The 22125-nt window shown below is 51.8% G+C and overlaps 4 protein-coding genes across 9 annotated transcripts in view; 2 read left to right on the forward strand and 2 right to left on the reverse strand.

The window, feature by feature from the left end:
- Positions 1–2052: 2052 nt before the first annotated feature.
- HPDL (4-hydroxyphenylpyruvate dioxygenase like) lies at positions 2053–3715 on the forward strand. Its single transcript, XM_049879137.1, has one exon. It carries the CDS (start codon positions 2107–2109, stop codon positions 3220–3222), a length of 1116 nt encoding a protein of 371 aa, XP_049735094.1. The 5' UTR covers positions 2053–2106; the 3' UTR covers positions 3223–3715.
- MUTYH (mutY DNA glycosylase) lies at positions 3690–12517 on the reverse strand. Of its 5 annotated transcripts, none has more exons than XM_049879128.1 (17): positions 12390–12517; positions 8286–8406; positions 8059–8176; positions 7330–7478; positions 7202–7241; positions 7021–7094; positions 6842–6883; positions 6688–6759; positions 6494–6607; positions 6309–6406; positions 6085–6229; positions 5941–6004; positions 5568–5759; positions 5326–5462; positions 5079–5231; positions 4832–4873; positions 3690–4125 (listed from the first exon to the last, which is right to left on the reverse strand). In XM_049879128.1, the coding sequence occupies exons 3-17, from the start codon at positions 8168–8170 to the stop codon at positions 3994–3996; spliced, it is 1566 nt and encodes a 521-aa protein (XP_049735085.1). In that variant the 5' UTR covers positions 8171–8176; positions 8286–8406; positions 12390–12517; the 3' UTR covers positions 3690–3993. The 5 variants fall into 5 exon arrangements, with proteins under 5 accessions (XP_049735085.1, XP_049735084.1, XP_049735083.1 ...); XM_049879127.1 differs by having other exon boundaries at positions 6842–6880; positions 8281–8406; XM_049879126.1 differs by having other exon boundaries at positions 8281–8406.
- Positions 12518–12638: 121 nt separating this feature from the next.
- On the forward strand, positions 12639–16149 carry TOE1 (target of EGR1, exonuclease). Of its 2 annotated transcripts, none has more exons than XM_049879131.1 (8): positions 12639–12720; positions 13650–13792; positions 13871–13911; positions 14058–14154; positions 14262–14438; positions 14587–14846; positions 15044–15203; positions 15286–16149. In XM_049879131.1, exons 1-8 carry the CDS (start codon positions 12669–12671, stop codon positions 15904–15906), a joined length of 1551 nt encoding a protein of 516 aa, XP_049735088.1. In that variant the 5' UTR covers positions 12639–12668; the 3' UTR covers positions 15907–16149. The 2 variants fall into 2 exon arrangements, with proteins under 2 accessions (XP_049735088.1, XP_049735089.1); XM_049879132.1 differs by having other exon boundaries at positions 14280–14438.
- Positions 16150–16237: 88 nt separating this feature from the next.
- The window catches only part of TESK2 (testis associated actin remodelling kinase 2), a 161469-nt gene continuing 155581 nt past the window's right edge, over positions 16238–22125 (reverse strand). The window contains exons 6-11 of the mRNA XM_049879125.1: positions 19848–19930; positions 19532–19616; positions 19195–19278; positions 18881–18967; positions 18041–18158; positions 16238–17737 (exon numbers count right to left, since the gene is read on the reverse strand). Coding sequence (XP_049735082.1) covers positions 17013–17737; positions 18041–18158; positions 18881–18967; positions 19195–19278; positions 19532–19616; positions 19848–19930 — 1182 coding nt within the window. The 3' untranslated portion in view covers positions 16238–17012. The remainder of the gene's footprint in view (positions 17738–18040; positions 18159–18880; positions 18968–19194; positions 19279–19531; positions 19617–19847; positions 19931–22125) is intronic.

The raw sequence follows: 22125 nt of genomic DNA on the forward strand, positions 1-22125 counted from the left end.
GTGGAGGCTCTCATTGCCCGTGCAGTCACTTAAGGGTTCAGCATCATCCTGGTCACCATAAGGGATCCCAGGCAGGAAACTGGCCTGGGGTTACATTCTTGGTTTGTCAGATGGGGGAAGGTTCAGGCATTGCCCAAGGCCACATAGTCAATGAGCAGTCAAATGGAGTTGGGCAGGAGCTAGGGCATCCTTGCCCTACGGTAGTCCCTACACGTTCCACTCGAGATGGGGAGAAGTCTTAATAGGGGTTGGAGGTGAAGAGAAAAGAATGGGGATTTAATACTACCCAGGACTCCCTGGAGTGAGCTAAGCTTTTTTCTGGGCCATTACTCTGCTCAAACTACATTAACTGGGTTGCCTGGCCTTTGACCCCATACCAGGGCAGTCCCTGCCCCATCCCTCCAGCAGGCCATACAACACCCTCAGAAGTGCCACTGTCATTATACAATGAGATAGAATAACACAATAGCAACCATAATGGAAACAGCTATTTACTGAACACTTACTCTGTGCAATATTCTCTGTCAAGCCTTTTTACATATTATCTCTTAATCACAACAACCCTATGAAGTTGGTACTATTCCCATTTTTAACAGATATGGAAACTGAGGTTCAGGAGGAGTTAAGCAACTTGCCCCAAAATAATAGTTAATAAATGTTGAAAGTGGATTTCAAACTCAGGTCTGTGCCTTTTGGAACCCCGAGTGACTTTTACTGCCTCTGGTCAGCTTCTGGGTACTACCCTACTGGCTGCAGGCCTGAACACCCAGCCAGACCTTTTTCCCCTAAATCCTGTCTTCTGTCACATCCTGCTTTTCCTTCTTGCAAAGCAAACCCAACCATAGGTCACCAGTTCCAGGTTACCTGACAAAGGAATCTCTTTTGCAATGTCGCGGAAGATGTCAATCACCCCAAAACACCTTCCCAATCTCATGCTCCTCTGAGGGTTGGTTCACATTCCGTCCGTCACTGGACCTTTGCTTAGACTGTTTGCTCTTCTGGAAATACCCTTCCCAAGCTGTTCAAGGGCAGCCCAGGCGAGTCTAAAAGACTCCTGATTTCCTCAATCCGGCGATCTCATAGAATTCTGAGTCCCAGGGCTAGAAATGCCCCCAGAAAGTTCCTGGGGCCCAGTGCCCAGTCAGGAAGTCGCTAAGAGCAACGAGGGCCTGAATTCTAGTCCCAATCAGGAGTGGGTGGGAGTGGGGAGGAGAGGAAGGATACTCGTGCAGTTGTTCCTCTCAGATCCTGAGCCACCATTTTTTCTCTAAATCGTGCTTGGGACAAACGGATAAACAATTGGAAAAAGAAGCGGGGATGAAAAAAGAGACAGGTGCAGCCGAGAAATGACCTGGGAGAAAGGAGAGACGTGTGTATAGGAGTCATATAGATCTCCCTATAACATCAATTTGTCTGGACTATTTTTGGGAGGGGGTGAAAATCTGTAACTTAACACATCATATTAAAATTTAGCAAAAGAAACATGAAATTTAAAAGGAAAATTCTCCAGAATTTTTAAAGATAAAACATGAAACTACTAAGGAATTCTGAGCTTGTAGAGGGAGAATTCAGGCTCCTCCCCCAGCCAAGGGCTGTTTCCCGTTCCTGAAGATTGAGGGACGAGCGACAGCCCAGAGCCTGGCTCCGAGTGAAGGCGACTATTGTGATTTCGGAGCTGGGGGAGGAAGGCTCAGTGACCAAGGGTGTGACCCGGGCCGAGGCCCTACAAAGGGGCAGCCCTGCCTCCCCGCTGTACCTCAGCGACAGGGTCTGAGCGCAGCCCGCGGAATCGCCGGCTCCGCCCCCTACCTCCGGCTCCGCCCCCGGCATTGACTCCGCGTGGCTCTTACCGCTAGCACCTCAGACCCGGTGGTCCGGTAGCAACTCCAGGTTCGGGTGGCGCGGCAGCGTAAACCGCGAGCCCACGCTCCCCACAAGGATCGGTCCGTGACTTCTCTCCCGAAAAGAGCGAAAAAAACGCAAACTGCGGGCAGAATTGGATTCCATTGGATTCCGACGAGCAGTTTTGGACCGGGAGCCGAGGTACCGAACGACAACTGGGCGGCCCCAGGGGACGGACAGGCCGGGGTCGCCATCCGGAGAGCCATGGCTGCGTCCGCCCGCCGCCTCTGCCACATTGCCTTCCACGTGCCCGTGGAGCAACCCCTCGCCCGGGACCTGCAGCGCCTCTTCGGCTTCCAGCCCCTGGCGGCGCGGGAGGCGGACGGCTGGCGGCAGCTAGCCCTGCGAAGCGGAGACGCAATCTTTCTGGTGAATGAGGGCGCGGGACCCGGGGACCCGCTGTATGGCCTGGACTCGCGTCACGCAGTGCCCAGCGCCACGAACCTGTGCTTCGAAGTGGGCGACGCGGCGGCCGCAGCCCGGGCGCTAACTGCGCGGGGCTGCTGCCTCCCGGTGCCTCCTGTTAGCCTACGGGATGCCCAGGGCGCGGCCACCTACGCGGTGGTGAACTCGCCGGTCGGCAACCTCAGCCTGACCTTGCTGGAGCGCGCCGGCCACCGCGGGCCCTTCTTGCCAGGCTTTGGGCCTGTGCCCCCGGTGCCCGGCCCCGGCTGGGTCAGCCACGTGGACCACCTGACCCTGGCCTGCACCCCCGGCAGCTCCCCCACACTGATGCACTGGTTCCAAGACTGCTTGGGCTTTCGCCACCTGCCTCTGAGCCCAGGTGAGGATCCGGAGGTGGGCCTAGAAGTGACTGCAGTGGGTGGGCGCGGCGGGCTGCGGCTCACGGCCCTGCAGACCCCGACGGGCAGTGCTGTCCCCACTCTCGTGCTGGCTGAGTCCCTGCCGGGGGGCACTGACGGAAAGGACCAGGTGGAGCAGTTCCTGGCCCGACACCAAGGACCGGGCCTGCAGCACGTAGGGCTGTACACGCTTGACATTGTGGTGGCCACTGAAGGTGTGGCAGCGGCAGGGGGCCAGCTCCTGACTCCTCCTGAGGCTTACTACCAGCAGCCAGGCAAGGAGGGCCAGATCCTAGCTGCAGGTCACAAACCTAGCCTGCTAGCCAGACAGGGGATCCTGCTAGATGGTGATCAAGGCAAGTTCCTGCTGCAGGTCTTCACCAAGTCCCTCTTTCCCGAGGACACCTTCTTTCTGGAGCTGATTCAGAGGCAGGGTGCCACAGGCTTTGGCCAGGGCAACATCAGGGCCCTGTGGCAGTCGGTGCAGGAGCAGGCTGCCAGGTGCCGGAGAGCCTGAGGAGGGTGTTACTGGAGTCCAGACACACCCAGAGAAATATCCACAGAGACCTGACTACTGAAAGACTTTGCACCATGGGCCAGGTGTGACCTCTACTCAGTGTCCTCAGCACCCACCAGAAATTGGGTCTCAACTGGGGTCCAAGGAGGTGGACTTTGTTGGTACTATGAAACATTTTTTACATGCACTACCTAATATATATGCAAAATATAAAGAATAATAAAGGAATTACAAGATCAGGAAGAGAATATAACCAATACTTTTGAAACCCCCGAAGTGCCCTCTCTGATCCCATTTCTCTCCCACTCACTCCCCAAATTTTGTGATCAACCCCTTGCTTTTCTGTATACACTATGTAATGTAACCCTAAATAACTATGATTTAGTACTTGAGGTAGGAATTTAAGACAACAAATCCTCCCCAGTGCCTCCCCTCTCCCTAGGAAGCTGCAGGTGGGGAGGTGGTAGGTCAGGGCTGAGCCCAACCAACTGCCCTGGGGCAATGCCATTGCTCCAATCAGAGGTGACCTGAGACCTGGACTGAGGGTATTGGGTGTCCACTGCAGGCACGTACTGGCAGGTGCTCCCTGGAGCTGCCTTTTCCCTCTCCTGGGAGCTCAGCCAGTGGAAGCCAGGACCAAGGAGGACTTGACCACTTCCTGGGTTCCTCTGAGGTGGGGAGTGAGGGGGTGGAAAGCTTTCCAAAATGACTACAGAAAATAAACACTTTATTAAACAACAGGATTCTCAGGGGTGGGTACTTCCAGAGGCATCACTGGGCTGCACTCTTGAGGCTGGGTGCATCAGTGGGGGCATGGGGCCGAAAGAAACGATCCAGGACTTGCTGGCCTGGGCTGGGCTTTTTCCGGCACGATGGGATAGACACCCGGGACCTCTTGGAACCCTGTGCAGAGAAGCCAAACTAAGAAGGCACCGAGGAGGGAGCTGCACAGAATCCTCCTCCCGTTCCCTTCTCACTCCACTGATTCAGTTCAAGTTCTAGCCTGGAATGTTGCAAAAGCTTTCACCCTGACCTCCAGTATGTGCTCCTCAGATCAACTCTCCAAAAGGTAGCCAGAGGGATCTTCCTAAAATGCACATCTAACTCCTCTCTCTTCTACCTAAAACAGCTTCAGCTGCCTCAGGCCCTAATCGACCTGGGGAGGCCCTGGTGGCCCCTCCAGCTAAACCAAATGCTCCCAGCTCCCAGTGCACCACAGACTGCAGTGTGCTTCACCTCTGCTCACGCTACTCTTGGGCCTGGGAAGAACGGCCTTACTGCTAATTCCCGTCCTACAGCTGAAGAAAATGACACATTTCTGGGATCCAGACGATAAACGGTCTCTCCAAGCAGCCTTTCATGATCAGGCAGAGCTGATACTTCCCACCACATCCCACAACACAGTACAAACATTTCATACACCTGTGACATTGTACTGTCCACTGTGTGGCCCCCTACCCTGGACCTCAGACTATAAACTCCCAAAGTCCGGAACTATTTCTATCTCGGGTGAAGCCTGAAGCAGAAAATGCTCTCCTGAGCAGGTATCTCTTAACTGACTGAGAGCCCCTGAAGGCGGTAATGGCTAGTTGAGGGCTAAGACACTCACCTTGTGGGTCCCTGGCTGTTGGCCCTCGTACACCCGGAACACCTAGCCAGGAAGACAGGGAGAGTACAGGGCTGGCACCTTCCTCACAAGGAGCCAAGTCCCTGTGTTCTGCCCTCGACTTCATACCCCAGCACTTCTGTTTAAAATATATGTTTTTTTTTTTTTTCCACCCTGTTTACACAGTAATAGATTCACAGCGAGCATTTGGGAAATACAAAAAAGTGTAACAAAGACAACAAAGAAATGCCTTTTTCATGGCAGTGGAGACAGCTGCAGTGTGGAACTCCTCTCGGGTCAGCCAGCGAGCGCCAGGTGGTGTGGTGATCACCGGGGTCTGCCCTTCCAGGGCCAGACCATACACTTGATATGTCAATTTGATGTGAGAGAAGGCGTGGATGACCTGGTAAGGGAGGGGTGGGATTTAAGGGGCTGAAACGGGCCCGTGGACGTTGCCACAAAAGCCATCACTTCTCGCCCCTCCACTGCTTACTCACCTCCCCGAGGTGCTGGAGGCGGGTGGCTGGGAGGGGCCCAGCCCAACTCTGCAGTTCCTGCAGTAGGACCTTGCGTTGGCACTGCCCTGAGGGCTGCGTGGTCACAGATGGGAACTCCCACAGTCCTGCCAGCAAACCTGAAAGGAAAGGCAGGAAGACGTGCGGTAGGCCTTAGCTGCTCACTCCTCCATCCATTCCTTGGCGTTCATGCCATTACTCCTTCACTCCCGGTATCCAGGTACCTGAGCTGGGCCTCTGCACCAGCAGAAATCGAGAGCCTCCAAGGGCCCCAGGCTGCTCCAGGACACAGGTGGCAGAGTATTCCTCTCTGGGGGGCCTGCGGCTGGCCTTGCGGGGAAAGTTGGCCACTCCCAGGGTACGGTCCCAGGGCTTTGTGGGTGATGGGCACAGCTGGCATTGTCCAGTGTTGGAAGCTGGAAGCAAGAGATCCCCAAACCCCACTCAGGCCAGGGGGGCTTAGGTGTCAAGTCCAGGTCTTGACTCAGATCCACAGAAACGTGCTCAGGTTGTAGGAAGAACTGGAATGAGGCTTCCACAGGCAGCTCCTTGACAGGGCAGGGAAGGGCTGGGGCTGGGCCTAGGGCTGGTACTCACCACACTCCTCCACATCGAGGCTGTGTGGCAGATTTTGGGAGGCTGAGAGCTGCTCCTGTTCCACCTGAGAGGCATAGGGAGGGGTGTCATGGGGCAAGAGCCACTCCCTAGGGCTCCTGACTACCCCTTCCCCAGATGACTCACCCTCTGGCATGCCCAGCACAGGCTCTGCACAGGGCACTGGCTGCAAAGTGGGCGCTGGGGGGTGCACACTGTGGCCCCCAGTTCCATGGCGGCTTGGTTGAAGTCCCCTGGCCGGGCTGGGTCCACCAGCAGCTGGGCTAAGCTCCTGCAAAAAGGGAACATCACTGAGTCAAAGACCCTTTGGAGACATCCCTCCCACTCTACCCCTTACTCCAATATCCTACCAGAGTTGCTGGGAGACAAGGGTGCTACTGGGATCAGCACCAATCGCCCGGACACGGCACAGCACCCGTACTACGTTCCCATCCACTATACCGGTTGCCTGGCACAAAGGAGCCCAGGAGTCAGCCTGGGCTGGGACGGGGGAGGGTGGGCAGGGCACACAGTGGGGGTGGGGCTATGGGCTCACCTGGCCAAAGGCGATGGAGGCAATGGCTCCAGCTGTGTACCGCCCCACGCCAGGCAGAAGCTGCTGCAGAGTCTCTGCTGTACGTGGCATGTGGCCCCCTAGTTCTTCTACCACCTGATTGGGGTGGGAAGGCTGAAGTTATGAGCAAGACACCTGAGGCCCCTAGGCTCCTGCCCTTCCTGCCACCCCCTCACCTTCCGGGCTCCTTCCTGCAGGCGCCGGCCTCGAGAGTAGTAGCCCAGGCCAGCCCAGAGCTGGTTCACCTCCTGTGGGTGAGGTCAGACATCAGAGAGATTAGTGGGTCAGTCCTCAGCTATCCCCATTCCCCCGTCATAGGGTGGCTCTCACCTCCAGGGAAGCACTGGCCAGGTCCTGCAGTGTCGGCCACTTCTAAACCCCAAAGCAGATAAGAAGAGATGAGGTCAAGTGTGAGGGAGGTGAAGAAGCCCTTCTAAACTGCACACCCAAAGGACAGGTTCTCATCTGGGATCTGGCCCACAACCCTCCCCTTCCTCCCCTGGAGTCACCTGCATCCATCGGGTATAGTAGTCAATCACCGTGGCAACCTGGGTCTGCTGCAGCATGATCTCTGAGACCCACACTGGCAGAGAGGGGCTGGCATGAGGGCACTGCTGACCTCCCTGGTCCTAGCCCTCATCCCCAAGGGACCCCAGGCAGGATGGCCACACTCTCAGGAGATATACTCACCAGCATATGCCCGCCTGTCCAGGTCCACCTCACTCTCTGCCTGCCAGCGGAAGCCCAGATGGGGAGTCAGCGTGAAGAGACTGGGTACCAGCCTCTTACCCTGCCCTCCCTGTCCCTTGCCTGCCTACCCGCCTTCTCCAGGGTAGGTCACGCTTCTCTCTGTCGTACCAGCTCAGCAGGCTCCCCCGGAAGGCTGTGACCTCAGCTGTGTCTTTGAATAGATGGTACGGGGAGACAGAGGCCAGCAATACCACCTTCTCCTGCTGCCTGACCAGACCTGGGGGTGCCCAAGACACTGAGATTGTCCCTGCACAGGCTGTGCACCAGGACCCAGGACACGGCTGCCTGGTTAGCTGTCTATTCCCACTAGGTCTCCCGCTACCCACAATCCCCTCACTTAAGCTTTGGAGCTGGGGTCAGACTAGCGTTCTTTAGCTGTGTGTAGAATTGACTCAAGGGCACTGGGTTTTGGTTTTTACCGGAAGTCTTGGCCAAGTTTCTGGCCTTAATTTTCCCAGGGTCGTATAGCTGGTTTCTTTGTCTATGAGCCATAATAAAGACCCAACAGTTTCAGCCAAGCAAATGGCACCTGGGCAGAGCTTTCCTGTTTATACAACACTTCCAGGCTCATAAACTCATTTAAACCCCACGAAGGCCCTGCACACAATACTGCCCCATTTTACTGGTAAAAAAGTGCCACTCAGCACAATTAGCCCAAAGTCATACAGCAACAGTCAGAATTAGCTCCCAAGTTTCTTAATGCCTTGATGCCATGCTCCCTTCCCAGCTTGAGTCTGCCCCATTCATGGCCAATAAGACCAGCCCCCTGAGCTCTCCACCAGGACCGGGCTCCTCACCATTGGGGCTGCAAGGCTTGGCTTGGCTGCTGTTGAGGACACATTTCTCCCTTCCCTCTTGCCTAGACATTTGCTTCCTGTGACTTCTCCCAGTTGGTCGTGGCTTCCTCATGATGGCCTAGAACACAAGGGACCAGCCAAAGTAGTCAGTCACGAGGCTGAATCTTGGGGCACTGCAGGGAGTATAGCCGCCTCCCTCCCTATACCACCCACAGATAATACCTCACTTTTCTCAAGCACTCTCGAGATGCTCATGGGTTTGCTCTTGGCTGGCTGTGGCACTGAAGCATGACCAGAATGGCTGAGCTTCTGCAACTGGCCTCAGAGGGCCTGGCATTAGTACAAGCCCTGGAGACAGGTAACGAATAGGGGCCAGTTCAAGGACCGAGGCCTCCTGTTGGGGAGCACCTGTGTATCCCTGATGCTTACTGTGACTGTGTGTGTGGATTTGGGGTTGTTTAGAGGTATCTGGGAGCATGGAATATTTATCTGTTTAGAAACTGTTCTAGGATAAAATATCACAAAGTTATAGTACAGCAAAAAGAAAGGTTTTATTTGGAATATGTTCAAAGATGCCAAAGTGGGCAACAGATAACCATGCTGCCAGAGCCAGGTCTGTCCAAGGAACTCTACAGAGTCATCAGTATATACATATATCAATACATATTAACATTACAAATGGGCAAAACCATTGAAAGCTTCACCTTTTCACAGATTGGCTAAAAACAGCTAAATCACTGTGATTCTATATCTTGAACTGTCTTTCTTAATAATCACTGGTACAGATTCAGTAATGACAGTCAGGAAGGTCTTCACTGGTCCAACAAATCTTACTATTCACTAAGTGCTAATAGAAAAAGGTAACAGTAGAAAGTCTGTGGGTCTTTTGTGCTGTTTATGATTTGTTTAGGTGAAAGTCTCCCTAAGAGATGTTTTCGAAGATTGTCCTAGCTATTGTCTTTATACCTCAGGGCCTAGTTGATGTGCTGTGAGTCTTTGTGAGCGCAGCTCCAGCTGGGCCATGTTCTAGAACAGGGAATAACAGCTCCAATATTATCTCCTAAATCAAGATGTAGCATGTTTATGCTGAAAGGGCCTCTAGTAGTCATCTAGTCGATGGTGCAGTGGCTAAGTGCTCAGCTGCTAACTGAAAGGCTGGCAGTTCAAACCCACCCATCAGCTCCATAGGAGAAAGACCTGGCAATCTGCCCCTGTAGAGATTACAGCCTAAAAAATCCTCGGGGGCAGCTCTCCTCTGTCGCATGAGGTCGTTATGAGTCAAAATCAACTCAACAGCACCTAACATAACAACATAATATAACAATAGTCCAAAACCTTCATTTTATAGAAAAGAGAAACCAAGGATCGGAGACGGAGATTTGTCCAAAAGCAGATGGTAAATCAGTGGGGGGTAGAGATCAGCTATTTTTACTCCTAATCTTCTGATCTAGTAAGCCACAGCCGGCTGACCACTAGTAATGAGAAAAAGCATCCGGTTGATCTTGACTGCTCCCTCACAGTTCTTCTGGCTGTCTTTTCTCTAATAGCTAAAAGTAGCTAACACTTAGTGAGTGCTTACTATATGCCAGTTCTCATGCTAAGTGCTTTACTGAAATCTCTCAATCAACTCCTGACAACTGCATGAAGTAGGTACTAGTATTACCTTCATTTTAGAGATGAGGAAACTGAGGCTTGTAGAGATTAAGTAATTTGTCCGTTCAAACCTAGTCTGCCCTCAGAGGCTGCGCTCTTACACTCTTATATACTGCAGTTCCTGATACACCTGTTTCAAGCCCTTTCTTCAAACCCTCAACTTCACCACTTCATCACTTATTTTCATAAAAAGACCTTGCTTCCTCCCTCAGAAAAAAATAAACACACAAACTTAGCTCCATTTGCACTGTCCTCCTTTTCCGCTCTTAGGGTCCTGCTCCTCCAGTCCCTTCCAGCCAAGACCCACTCTCCTTCCCTTCATAGCCAAATTTCCTTCACCAAACCTGCTTGTTTCCACAGTTCATTCTAACATTCACTCTCCAAAGAGCAAGATGATCTCTTCAAGATCATGTTACTTCCTCACTTAAAACCTTCAATGGCTTCCTATTAATTCATTTAACAAATATTTATAGAATGCTTACAATGTGCGAAGTGGTTTTAGGTACTTAGAATACTTCAGTAAATAAAATTTCAAAGATTCCTGTCCTCACGGAGCTTATAGCATAATGAGGGCACATAATAAATAATATACATAATGAATAGACTTTATAGGATGTTGACCAAAAACCCATTGCTGTCGATTCCAACTCATATCCACCCTATATGACAGAGCAGAACTGCCCTATAGGGTTTCCAAGGCTGTAATCTTTACAGAAGCAGACTGCCACATCTTGTTCCCCCAGGGCGGCTGCTGGTATATTTGAACCTCCAACCTTAACCACTGCACCACAAGGGCTCCTTTATAGGATGTTAAAACCAAAAAAACCAAACCTGTTGCCATCGATTCTGACTCAGAGCAACCCTACAGGGCACAGTAGAACTACCCCATAGGATTTCCAAGGCTGAAATCTTTAGGGAAGCAGACTGCCATACCTTTCTCCTGCAGAGCGGCTGGTGACCTTTCAGTTAGCAGCCAAGCACTTAACCACTATGCCACCAAGGCTCCTCCTTATAGGACCTTATTGAAGTGATATTTGACCAAAGACTTAAAACAGTTAAAGGAATTGACCATGCGGGTATCTGTGGGAAGGGTATTATAAGAAGTCCAAAGGCCCTAAGGAGGGTGCTGGGGTGACTGCGGATCAGTAAGATCAGTATGATTAGAATGGAATGAGGAGGGGGTAAGTGATAAGCAGGAGGTGAGAGATGAGGTCAGAGAAGTAAAGGGTGTGGGGGGAAGCCAGATCTCAAAGAACTTTGTGGGCCATTCCACAATGAGGACTTTGGCTGTCACACCAATCGCTCTTATGATAAGAGAGGATCTTCTTAATATGGCCTTGTAGGCTCCAATGATCTGGGCTCTGCCTGCCTCACACCCTCACTCACTATGCTCCAGCCACATTGGTTTGAATTTAGTTCTTTCAAACCTCAAGTGCCTGTCTGCCATGAGGCCTTCACCCAGCCCATTTCTTCTGCTTAGACAGCTCTTCTCCTATGCTTTATCTACCATCTATTCATTCTTCAGGTCTTGACTTTAATGTCCAAATCAGGTCCCCCTATCTTACCCTCTTCTGTATTTCTGTTGTAGCTCTTATACCAGTTGTCATTGAATTGATTCTGCTCATGGTGACCCCATGTGTGTCAGTGTAGAACTGGGCTCCATAGGATTTTCAATGGCTGATTTTTTGGAAGTAGATTGCCAGGCCTTTCTTCTGAGGTGCCTCTGGGTAGACTTGAACCTCTAACCTTCCAGTTAACAACTGAGTACATTAACCATTGCACCACTCAGGGACTTCCTAGCTCTTACAGCAATAGTAATTTTACATTTACTTGTGATTCTTTAATTGGTGTCTGCTTCACCTACTTGTCTGTAAAACTCCATGGAGGCAACAACTGAGTCTCTTTTGTCCAGTTATAGCCACAGGGCTGAGCACAGTGCCAGGTAAACTGTACACAAAAATACTGTGAAATGAATTAATGGGTTGAGGGATAGTCAAAAGGAGGTTTTTTAGGATGGGCAAAATCTGTGCAATCCTGAATAATGACGAAAAGGACTCAGTAGAGGGAGAGAGGTTGAAGATGGACTAGAAAGTTAATAATCAAGGAGAAACAGCTGAGAGCCCTTTGTGGGCCAAAGTGATGGGAACCAGAGCCCTTGGGGAAGGATTTATCTCTGGTAGCTTTTTTTTTTTTAGTGTCGGCTCTCTCAGGTTAGAGGAGTCACATCCAGTCACCCTCTAGATCAATTATACCTCCTCGTTGCTCTACAACCTGTCCTTTTCTCACCATCCCTACGGACAGAGCCTTAATTCAGTTCGTGATCGTCATTTGCCTGGCTCACTGCACAAGTCTCCCAGCTAACCAGTCTCCCTACCTCCTCTCCAGCCTTGCCTTATGTCCCCCTCCCCGCCTTTCACTTCCTGGAACGCACTGAGCTCTCCATTCTCTCTAGGAGCTTGCCCAAGCCCAGAACACCCTTCTTTTCCCGCAAACCCTCTCTCTGCCTAAGTCCCACGCGCTTTAAGCTTAGATCAGGCATCGCCACCTCCTCTGGGAAGCCTTGCTTACCCATTGCCATCCCACACACCCCACCGCCACCTCCCTGGGCCGTGTGGAAGAAGACAACCGAGAATTTAAGCTCCAAGCTCCCGCGGGGGCGTGTGGAGAGAAGAAATTACCTCCCGCGCCGTCTCCCGCGCCGGGCTCAGAGACAGACTCCAGGGGTGAGGCCCCGGCCAATCTGGGCGGCCTGCCAGGAGGCACCAGCCAATAGGCTCTCAGCGCGCGTGCGACCGATTCCCCAGCGCCAGACTCGGCAAGTCAGAACCGAAGTCCAACCCGTCCGCGACGCTGAGAGCGAGGCCCCGCCCTGATCCCCGGCTGTCGGAATCGCGCCAGGAAACCAAGCGGAAGTCGGGTGCATTCTCCTACAATTCAGGCGGGAGACGCGTGGTGTCATGGCCGCCACCAGTGATGATGGCGCAGCCTCAGCTCTAGCGGCTTCTGACGGTGAGTGACTTCTCAGGGGCCGTCTTAAATGCCTACACGCTCCGGGGAAGGCCTGCGACGTATAGCTCTAGAAACTGGCCTCGGGCTTCAGAGGACTAGCTTTTTCAACCCAAACCAGTCAGGAGAAGACTACACCTCCCGGTGTGCATCACGGTTCGGTCTGCAATGCCTGGGGTGTTGGGAGTTTAGTCAGGGGAAGTGAGGGTATGTCGGGAGATGTAGTCTGAGCTGATGGCTGTTTAGTTGGGCAGGTTGGGAGTTGTGGTCCAAAGGAAGCGGGACATATTACAAACTGTGTGGGGGGCATTACTTATCAAACTCTGGAGCGTTCTGGGGCTGTGGCTTGTGCTGGAGCATCATGAGAATAGTATGGAGCCTTTCAAGGTATTAAGGGAGCTGAAATACTCAAGCTTGCAAAATATTTCCTGCAGGACGTGGAAGGAACCTCAAAAGTCATCTAGTTCAACCTCCCTCTTCTACAGATTGTGATACTTAGCGCTGTAGGCAGAAATTATCCCAAAGGCTCACATAAGCCACTGGAGGCCTCAGGCCTCCTCTCCTCCAATTCATGGTACTGTCCATTCCAAGGAAAACCTGGTGGCATAGTGGTTAAGAGCTATGGCTGCTAACCAGAAGGTCAGCAGTTTGAATCCACCAGGTGCTCCTTGGAAACTGTATGGGGCAGTTATACTCTGTCCCATAGGGTAGCTATGAGTCGGAATCGACTTGATGGCAACAGGTTTGGTTTTTTTGGTCCATTCCAAGGCCTGTGTGTAGAGCATGACTGATACAAGGGCTTGAGGAAAAAGCTACCATATCTTGCCCCAATGGAAACTACTCCCCAGGCCCCAGCCATGGCCTAGCTTGGAGTATCTGTTCCCCTGGACCCTAGCCTGAACATTAACATCCACCCCGTTCCTTACCCCCAGGCGGTGTCAGCAAATGCACAAAATCTGAGAAGGAGCTGGTAGTACAAGTTCCTGTGGTGGATGTGCAAAGTGACAACTTCAAGGAGATATGGCCATCCCTCCTGCTGGCCATAAAGACAGCTAGCTTTGTGGCTGTAGACACGGTGAGGGTCAGGGAACAGGGAGACAGGTCATTGTGAAAAGGCTGGGCCTGACACAACTGTCCTTTTACCCACCCATAGGAATTGAGTGGGCTTGGTGACAGGAAGAGTCTACTGAACCAGTAAGTATAATCTGTGTTCTTCTTAGTCCCAGCCCTGGCAGGAGGGGTAGACCTTAACCCTGGAATGGGGGATCACAGTTCTGGGTGGTTTGGGTCCTCCATGAGGCTAACTCTGAGCCACAGCCACCCCCAAACCCAACCCGAAGGTGCATCGAGGAACGTTACAAGGCTGTGTGTCAAGCTGCCAGGACCCGTTCCATCCTCTCCCTGGGCCTTGCCTGCTTCAAGCAGCAGCCAGACAAGGTATGAACTAATCTCACCCCTGTCCCAGGCCTGTGGCTAGGAGGAGGAGGGCTGAGATCCTAGGGAACATCAGGTGTGATGTTTTCTCCTAAGACTTGATATGGCAGCCCTGCTTCCTCTCTCAGGGTGAACACTTGTACCTGGCCCAGGTGTTTAATCTGACCCTACTGTGCATGGAGGAATATGTTATAGAACCAAAGTCTGTGCAGTTCCTGGTACAGCATGGCTTCAACTTCAACCGGCAGTATGCCCAGGGCATCCCCTACCACAAGGGCAATGACAAGGTAGATCTCTAGCCTAATCACAAGGGTGGGAAGTATTGGGTTAGGCAGGGAGGGAAGGCTTTCTGTGGAGGGGCCTGGGTTAAGTACACTGAAGAAGAGGCTCCTTAGGGGAGTCTCTTCTTTCCCATGAACCTTTCCTTCCACCCAGGGTGACGAGAGCCAGAGCCAGTCTGTGCGGACACTGTTCCTGGAGCTAATCCGGGCCTGTCGGCCACTGGTGCTACACAACGGCCTTATAGACTTGGTGTTTCTGTACCAGAACTTTTATGCACACTTGCCTGAGAGCCTGGGAACCTTCACTGCTGACCTGTGTGAGATGTTTCCAGCTGGCATTTATGACACCAAATACGCTGTTGAGTTTCATGCCCACTTTGTAGCCTCCTACTTAGAGTATGCCTTCAGGAAATGGTGAGGGGATAGCTGAGGGAAAGGGGCGGGGCTTGGTATGAGTCTATTTCATTCATTTAAGACATGTATTGAGTGCCTACCATGTGCCAGGCACTGTTTTAGGTGCTGAGGATTCAGCAGTGAACAAAACCAACAAAAATCCCTAATCTCATGGAGTTTATGTATTAGTAGACCAATACCCTCTTGTGCTATTGCAGTGAGCGGGAAAATGGGAAGCAGCGGGCAGCTGGCAGCCCACACCTTACCCTGGAGTTCTGTAGCTACCCTTCCAGCATGAGGGCCCACATTGACTACCGCTGCTGCACATCTCCTGCAACCCACCGTCCCCATCCCACCAGTGTCTGTGACAACTTCTCGGTGAGAGCACCCACCCGTTTCCTGGGGGAAGGGAGGGTCTGATGCCTGGTACCCCTCTCCTAAGACGCTTTCCTATCTCTAGGCCTATGGCTGGTGCCCCCTGGGACCACAGTGTCCTCGATCCCATAACATTGACCTCATCATTGACGCTGACGAGGCTGTGGTGGAAGATAAGCGGCGACGGTGGAGACGGCGGGATAAACGGCGGAGAGCTTTGTTGGGCCTGTCGGGGACACAGATCTCTGGGGAAGCTGAGGATGGTCCTCCCATGAAGCAGGTCTGTGAGGATGGCCTCAAGGCTGAGAAAACTGAGCAAGAGGTGGCTGAGAATGAGACTACAAACCAGCCTGGTTGTGAGCATGATCACAAAAATGATTTACAGATGGGGCCTAAGGCCACAAGGCCTGGAGGCACTGACATGGCTACCCCAGAAGTGCCACGCAGTCAAGCTAGTCCTAACCCAGTGCCTGGGGATGGGCTGCACCGGGCTGGTTTCGATGCCTTTATGACAGGCTATGTGATGGCTTATGTGAGAGTGAGCCAAGGAACCCAATCCCACAGCTCTGGACCTTGGCTACCTGAATGCCACAACAAAGTATACCTGAGTGGCAAAGCTGTACCCCTCACAGTGGCCAAGAGCCAGTTCTCCCGTTCCTCCAAAGCCCACAGCCAGAAGATGAAGCTGGCCTGGGACAGCAGCTGACCCAACTTCTGCACGGCACTCGGGGCCTATGAAGAGTAGCTGAGGGTAGAACAGAGGAACTTGGGGTCCTGGCAGAGATACTGCATTGCCACTGGACCCTCTCCTTTACCTCAGAGGCTGAGGTACAAAGGTACAAATAAAAAGGCCGACTAGCCCCTGTATAACACCATCTTTATTTACTTTTAAATCTGAAACTGTCTTGAGAAAGTTTTAAAAAATCAACAGAAACAAGCTATGAAAATATTTGACCAGCTTCATCTTTGGTTATTTCTTATTGCGGCTCTGTAAGAACAGACTATTCCCACAGCTCCAGCCATAGCAGGAAAGGAAGAAAATCAGTCCATGTATAAACCATTTAACCAGTTGGTGTATCACATGTTGACAAATACATATAGCAGGCCCTAGGGCCTACAAAACCAGCCCACTCCCAACCACAAGGTTGAAAGTCTTAAGGGCAGAACATTAAGACTCCTTCATAAATAGGAAAATAGATTAATCAATTGGAAAAGGTCTTTGAGTAGGTTAGCTAAGAGCCATGACCACTACACGCTGCCTTGTCCTCCACTTGCATAGAAATGTAGTGATGTGGTCTGACCGTGCAGTAAGTGCAAACAGCAATTATTCAAGTGTCTTAGACATGCTGGCAAGAAGCGCCCCAGTCTTCAGGTCTGAGAAACAGCCATGCCTTTTATGGCCTCCTGGTCAGCTCCAGGTTCTGTCCAGTAGCTTATATGCCCCAGGAAAGGGCAAGAGACAGACCTGGGATGGGGGAAGAACCTGGGGTAATAGCTGCCTGCCAGCTTAACCTAGAACTAAGAGTCCTCTGGTCCTGTCTTGGGAAATGCACTGGGGGGTCATGTGGGAGCTCGACCTCCTTGCTGGATTTCAGAAGCCTGGTATCAGCTGTTGGCCCTAACTAGGAAAGCCTTTCACTGCTGCCTCTCCTCTCATACACAGCCATTTAGGCATTGGGAGCCCAAGTTGAGCTTGGCCTGACATAGCCTGCCTGCTCTATGGGCTCCACGGAAGAATCAAGGCTGTGCACCAGCGGGGCCTGTGGCTTCAGCTGAAGGTCCATCCCCAAGGTGAGCAGGGGACTAACCCCCTCACCCATCCTGCTCTCCCTGGGTTTGCCAGCCTATGCCTGAGATGGAGAAGGGGACTGGGGCCAAGTTTCTTGGCCTTTCTTCTTCAACCTCCATCTCCTCAGAGACACCTGCAGGGCCTGGACTGGCTACTTGGGTCCTGGGCCCAAAACCATTCTCTTCCTGGGAACTGGAGCAGTCCATGGCCTCATGGGCTGGAGCACCTGGTAGGGCAGATGCCCGGAATGGTGGAATCTCTCTTACTCTGTACTTGAGACTACTGAGTCGTGGTGGGGGCCCATCAGATAGTGAGTCCTCCCGGCCCATGAATGGACAGGCCTCTTGACGCAAGAACTCAGGTGAACCAGGCAAAGAACGCCACCGTCGAGCAGGCGGGGCCAGAGGTTCCTGCCAATCAGCTAGGGGCATAGTTCCAGGCCCTGGTGCGTCTAGGTCAAATACAAGGGAGATGACAGACTTGCTAGGCAGGTCAAAAAACTTGATCTTGCCACCTTTGAGGTCCTGACGAGCACTGAAAGGGTTGACCTTGGTGGTGCGGGCAGTAGCACCTCGTTGTGGCCGATAGTAGGGGTCCAAGACGCTCACTGTACGTGGTGGCTTACGGGAAAAGATGTCTGACTGGCTTCGAGATAGCCAGATAGTACGTCTTGGACGTGGAGACTTGGGGGGGATCTTGTCATCCAGTGAGCTCAGTCGCTTCACTCCAGGTCCTTTCTCTGTAAGTCCTAAAGAATAGTGAGACAAGTCGGGGTTACTCTCACCAGTCATAACAAGTAGAAGCAGCACTTTGTACTACAAAGTATTCACAGTTATGAAAGCAAGGTAGATAGGAAACAGAGGAGGGAAGCAATATGCCAAGTCACAACTCTTACAGGGTTCAGTATTTTTTTTTTTCCCCATCATCCTCAGCCCCTCCCCTTTGCTTCTGGACTTGGGATCTTGCAATCACAACCCTAGGGGGGAAGGCCCCACACCCTAATTTCCTCCCTTAGGATCAGGTTGGGCTCTCTGGTCCCACTCTCTCTTACCCTTGCCTGTGGGCTGCACCTTCCTGTCCTGCTCCAGCTCTTCCTCCTGTAGGCGGCTCAGAATTTCCTCCAGGGTTCTCCCAATCTCCACAAAGGATGGACGCAGTTTGGGGTCCATCTGTAGGCATCCACACCAGCCATTAGCTCTGCCCTCCAACTCCCACCCCAAGGATGGCATTCAAGTCTGTTTCTGGCATATTAAAAGATTCAGATGTTCAGCTAAGAGATCTTTTCTGAAGGCCCCAGGCCATGAGGGTGACACCCAGGACTAAGGGCAGGGAAGATACTATTGTCTTATTATCCTTCCTCCGTCTTACCTCCTTTTCTGTATGCTTTATCCTCCTGTTTGACACAGGACCCTTCAAAAGTATATGTTCATGCTCACACTGGTTCATTCTTTCTTGAGTTCTGCTGCTAACATGTCTCTGGGAGCTACCTGTTCAAAGCCTACCTACCCCTCAGCCATAAAAAGTAGGTCCAGCCCCAGAGTTGTATAAAATTAAGGCTAGGAGAGCCTTTCCCATGGAGACACAGTACCAGTTAGATCTACAGTCAGACAATAAAACCTGGCCAGAGCTCCATCAACACCCAAAGCAAGGACTGGTGAGTCTACCGTGCGGGCTGAGGACTGGATAATAGCAAATTTTTCTTTCCCTGGTCCAGGGCTCTGGAGAGCCTGGCTAGGCCTAGATAAGTGGGGAGGGCACTGCCACAGAGAAAGCATGCCACCTGGCACTCATCCAGTGAGAAAGCCCCATATGAGGTTAATTAGCAGCCTCTCCCTGCAGTCCCAACCAAGTGAAAAGGGCTCAGCCAGCCCCTGGGGAGAAAGACACTCACGTTACAGCAGTTGAAGGTGAGCTGCAGGAAATCCGGGGGACAGTCTCCCACCATGTGCTGGAAAGCGTCATAGTCCAGCCCAAAGTTCTGTGGATGGGTATGGGGGGGACACTGGGCATGAGGGGGTTATGGGGACATGCGTGGGCATAGGTCATTAATTTCCCCACCCGACCTGGCCAGCTCAAGGAGAAAATGGGAAGTGTTCCTGAGAAGTAGCCACAGTCTTAATTCCAGCAGCACCATCCCAAGGACGAAACAGTTCCGTAGCCTCAAAAGCAATCCTATGCCAGTGGGTCCCCATCCCTGCAGCTCACCTCTGTGCGGGGGAGATAGTCTGGATCAGCCTGGATTCGGGCGATGATCTCACACAGGATGATGCCATAAGAGAACACGTCCGCCTGGTGGGTGGTCAGACCTTGAGTTTTTCTTTCATGGGGTGAGCGTGAGCTATCTGCCTCCCATGTCTCCCAGCCCAGGCCTGGGCCCTATTGCCCAGATTTCATTCAAATTCATTCACTGGGCAGCTGCCAAATACCAGCCCTGCTCTTGGCAAGAATGATGTGGATTCTCACTCTGAACATAAAGGTGATCCTGGATGCTTTCTCCTAAGAGAGTCTAAGGAGAACAAGGACGTGAGGTCCCCGGACTCACCTTCTCATTGTAGGGCTCGTCTCGAAGAACCTCAGGTGCCATCCAGAAGGGTGAGCCCACCACGGCTAACTTTTCACTCCCCATGCTGTGGGGTGAGATTATGTGGAGAATGAGCTTGCTACTGGCTGATACAATGGGATCTCTGACCGTAGGGAGTTCCCCCCCACCAAGGGTGGGGCACAGACTAGGAGTGACCAAATTTAGGGAGCTGAGGTTGAGCTGTGACCAAGTCCTGGCTTCTAGAGAGGACTCTGAAGTTTCCCCTTAGCTTCAACCCCCATCCTCTGTGACCCCAGTACCCATTAGGACTACCCACCTGACATCAGGGATCTTCTCAGCCAGACCAAAGTCGGCCACCACTGCAGAGTAACCATTCTCATCCCTCTTTATCAGGCAATTCTAAGGTTTCCAAAGAAGAAGAGGACAATGTGGCTCAGAACTGGGAACCAGCAGCCTCAGTTACCATCACCCACCCCTTCTCTCCTCACTCATTCCGAGTCTACACACAGAACACTTTGTCCTCTACTCCTTGATGAACCACATTCTTAGACTGTCTTCAGTGATCAGCCCTAGGTGCTCTGATAGCCACGTGACATGAGTTAGTACTGGAGATTGGGTGGCTGTCCTAGCACTCACTTCATGCTTCAAACACAAATATTTATCTATGCGCTAGGCATGGTTCTAAGTGCCAACAATACCTCACTGAACAAAAGAGAAACCACTGTCCTCTTGGAGCTTACAATCTAGTGGAGGAAGACAAACTATCAGGTCTCTGGCCTTCCTTCCTCCTTTCCTCAGACTGCAGAGACCCAAAGCCCAGGCCTGACCTTGCCAGGTAATATAAGAATGTGTCCAAGCCTACACTTTGATGGTCCATAGGATTACAAGCAACCTCTATGGTCTGGCTTTATCCAATGAACCTTTCCACCCTCCTTCCCCGCTTACCCATCCCCTCCCAGAACTCCCATGCACACATCCACATCCAAACTTGGCACAAACAAGCTTGACTTGACAAACATGAACAGGCCCTTCAAACCTTTGCCTTTGCTTATAGTGCTTCCCTTCCATTTGGAACATTCTCCCAATTCTCCTTAGAAATTTTTGTGTTTAAGGAAAGCTACCTTACCAAGATGTACTGCACTGAGCAAATCTGCTGCAGAAGACCTCTTTAAAGTGTTAAAAAAAGATGTTACTCTGAAGACTAAGGTGCACCTGACCCAAGCCGTGGTATTTTCAGTCGCCTCATACGTATGTGAAAGCTGGACAATGAATAAGGAAGACCGGAAGAGAATTGACCTTTGAATTATGGTGCTGGCAAAGAATACTAAATATACCATAGATTGCCAGAAGAACAAACAAATCTCTTAGAAGAAATAGATCCACAGTGTTCCTTGGAAGCGAGGATGGCGAAACTTCATCTTAGGTACTTTGGACATGTTATCAGGAGGAACCAGTCCCTGGAGAAGGACATCATGCTTGGTAAAGTAAAGGGTAAGTGAAAAGAGGAAAACCCTTAATGAGATGGACTGTCACAGCGCCTGCAACAATAGGCTCCAATATAGTAACAATTGTGAGGATGGGGCAGTGTTTCATTCTGTTGTACGCAGGGTCACTGTACCAACTCTATGGCACCTAACAACAACAACCTCTCCAAGGTGATTTCTCCAGCTCTCACCCTCATCTCTTTCACTCATCTCAAGCCCTTTAGCACCTGCTGTATGCCACCTCTTCTTACAGTTTAGCACAGAAGCTCTGAGCTCCTCAGGAGCAGGTTCTGGTTTGGGCCTTCCTTCCTCACAGTACTCAATTCATGGGAGAGGCTCAGGACATGCTCACTGAACAAATGCTACTGCCTCCAGAGAAAGCATGAACCCAAATGACCTGTAAATAAATACAAAGCAGCAACCACCTCTCCCCAAATAACTGCATTCAAAATAGCCCTACATGGACCCCACCCCACCCTCCTTCCTCCAAAGGCACAGAGAGTAGGGATCCTTGGCTCGCAGGAACATTTTTGGAGCCAGCGAGGCCCTATGTGACCTAAACCAGCCCCCGCTCCTCCTCACTAGCCTTGGCATCTAGTTGCCAAGGCACTGCCAAGTTACCTCCTGCTTATTCCACATCAGGTACAAATCAATCCATTACTCTGGCCTTGATTTGATCACACTGTTCTCTTCCTCCTTCCCCATGCTGGAAGGAGCCTGTGATTTTATCACATCCTCTCCTACTCCGGATCCTAGGAAGACACATGCCATCTCTGGCCTCCAAGCAGGCAGTCCTTCCTTGGTGTTTGTCCTGGATCTGGCCCTCCTGTCAGTCGTCCTGGCTCAGCACCCCTGGCTCCCTGACTTTGACTGCCTGTGAGAGGATGGCCCCTAGGCCAGCCTGCCTATTAGACAGCCAAAGCCTAAGCTATAGGGCACTGGCCTGTTAGGCAGTGGCAGCTCAAATATGTCACCCATTTCACTCCCTTCCTCCTCCTATTTCACCAGCAACTCCTGTCTCCAAGGCTTGGTCTAAAGTCCTGTTTGCTATTTGTTTTACAGCCCTCAGAAACACCCTGTTAAAGTCAGCTTGAGAATAGCAGATAAGGA

The sequence above is a fragment of the Elephas maximus genome, chromosome 3 (genome assembly GCF_024166365.1).
Source record: "Elephas maximus indicus isolate mEleMax1 chromosome 3, mEleMax1 primary haplotype, whole genome shotgun sequence".
NCBI classification, from domain to species: domain Eukaryota; kingdom Metazoa; phylum Chordata; class Mammalia; order Proboscidea; family Elephantidae; genus Elephas; species Elephas maximus.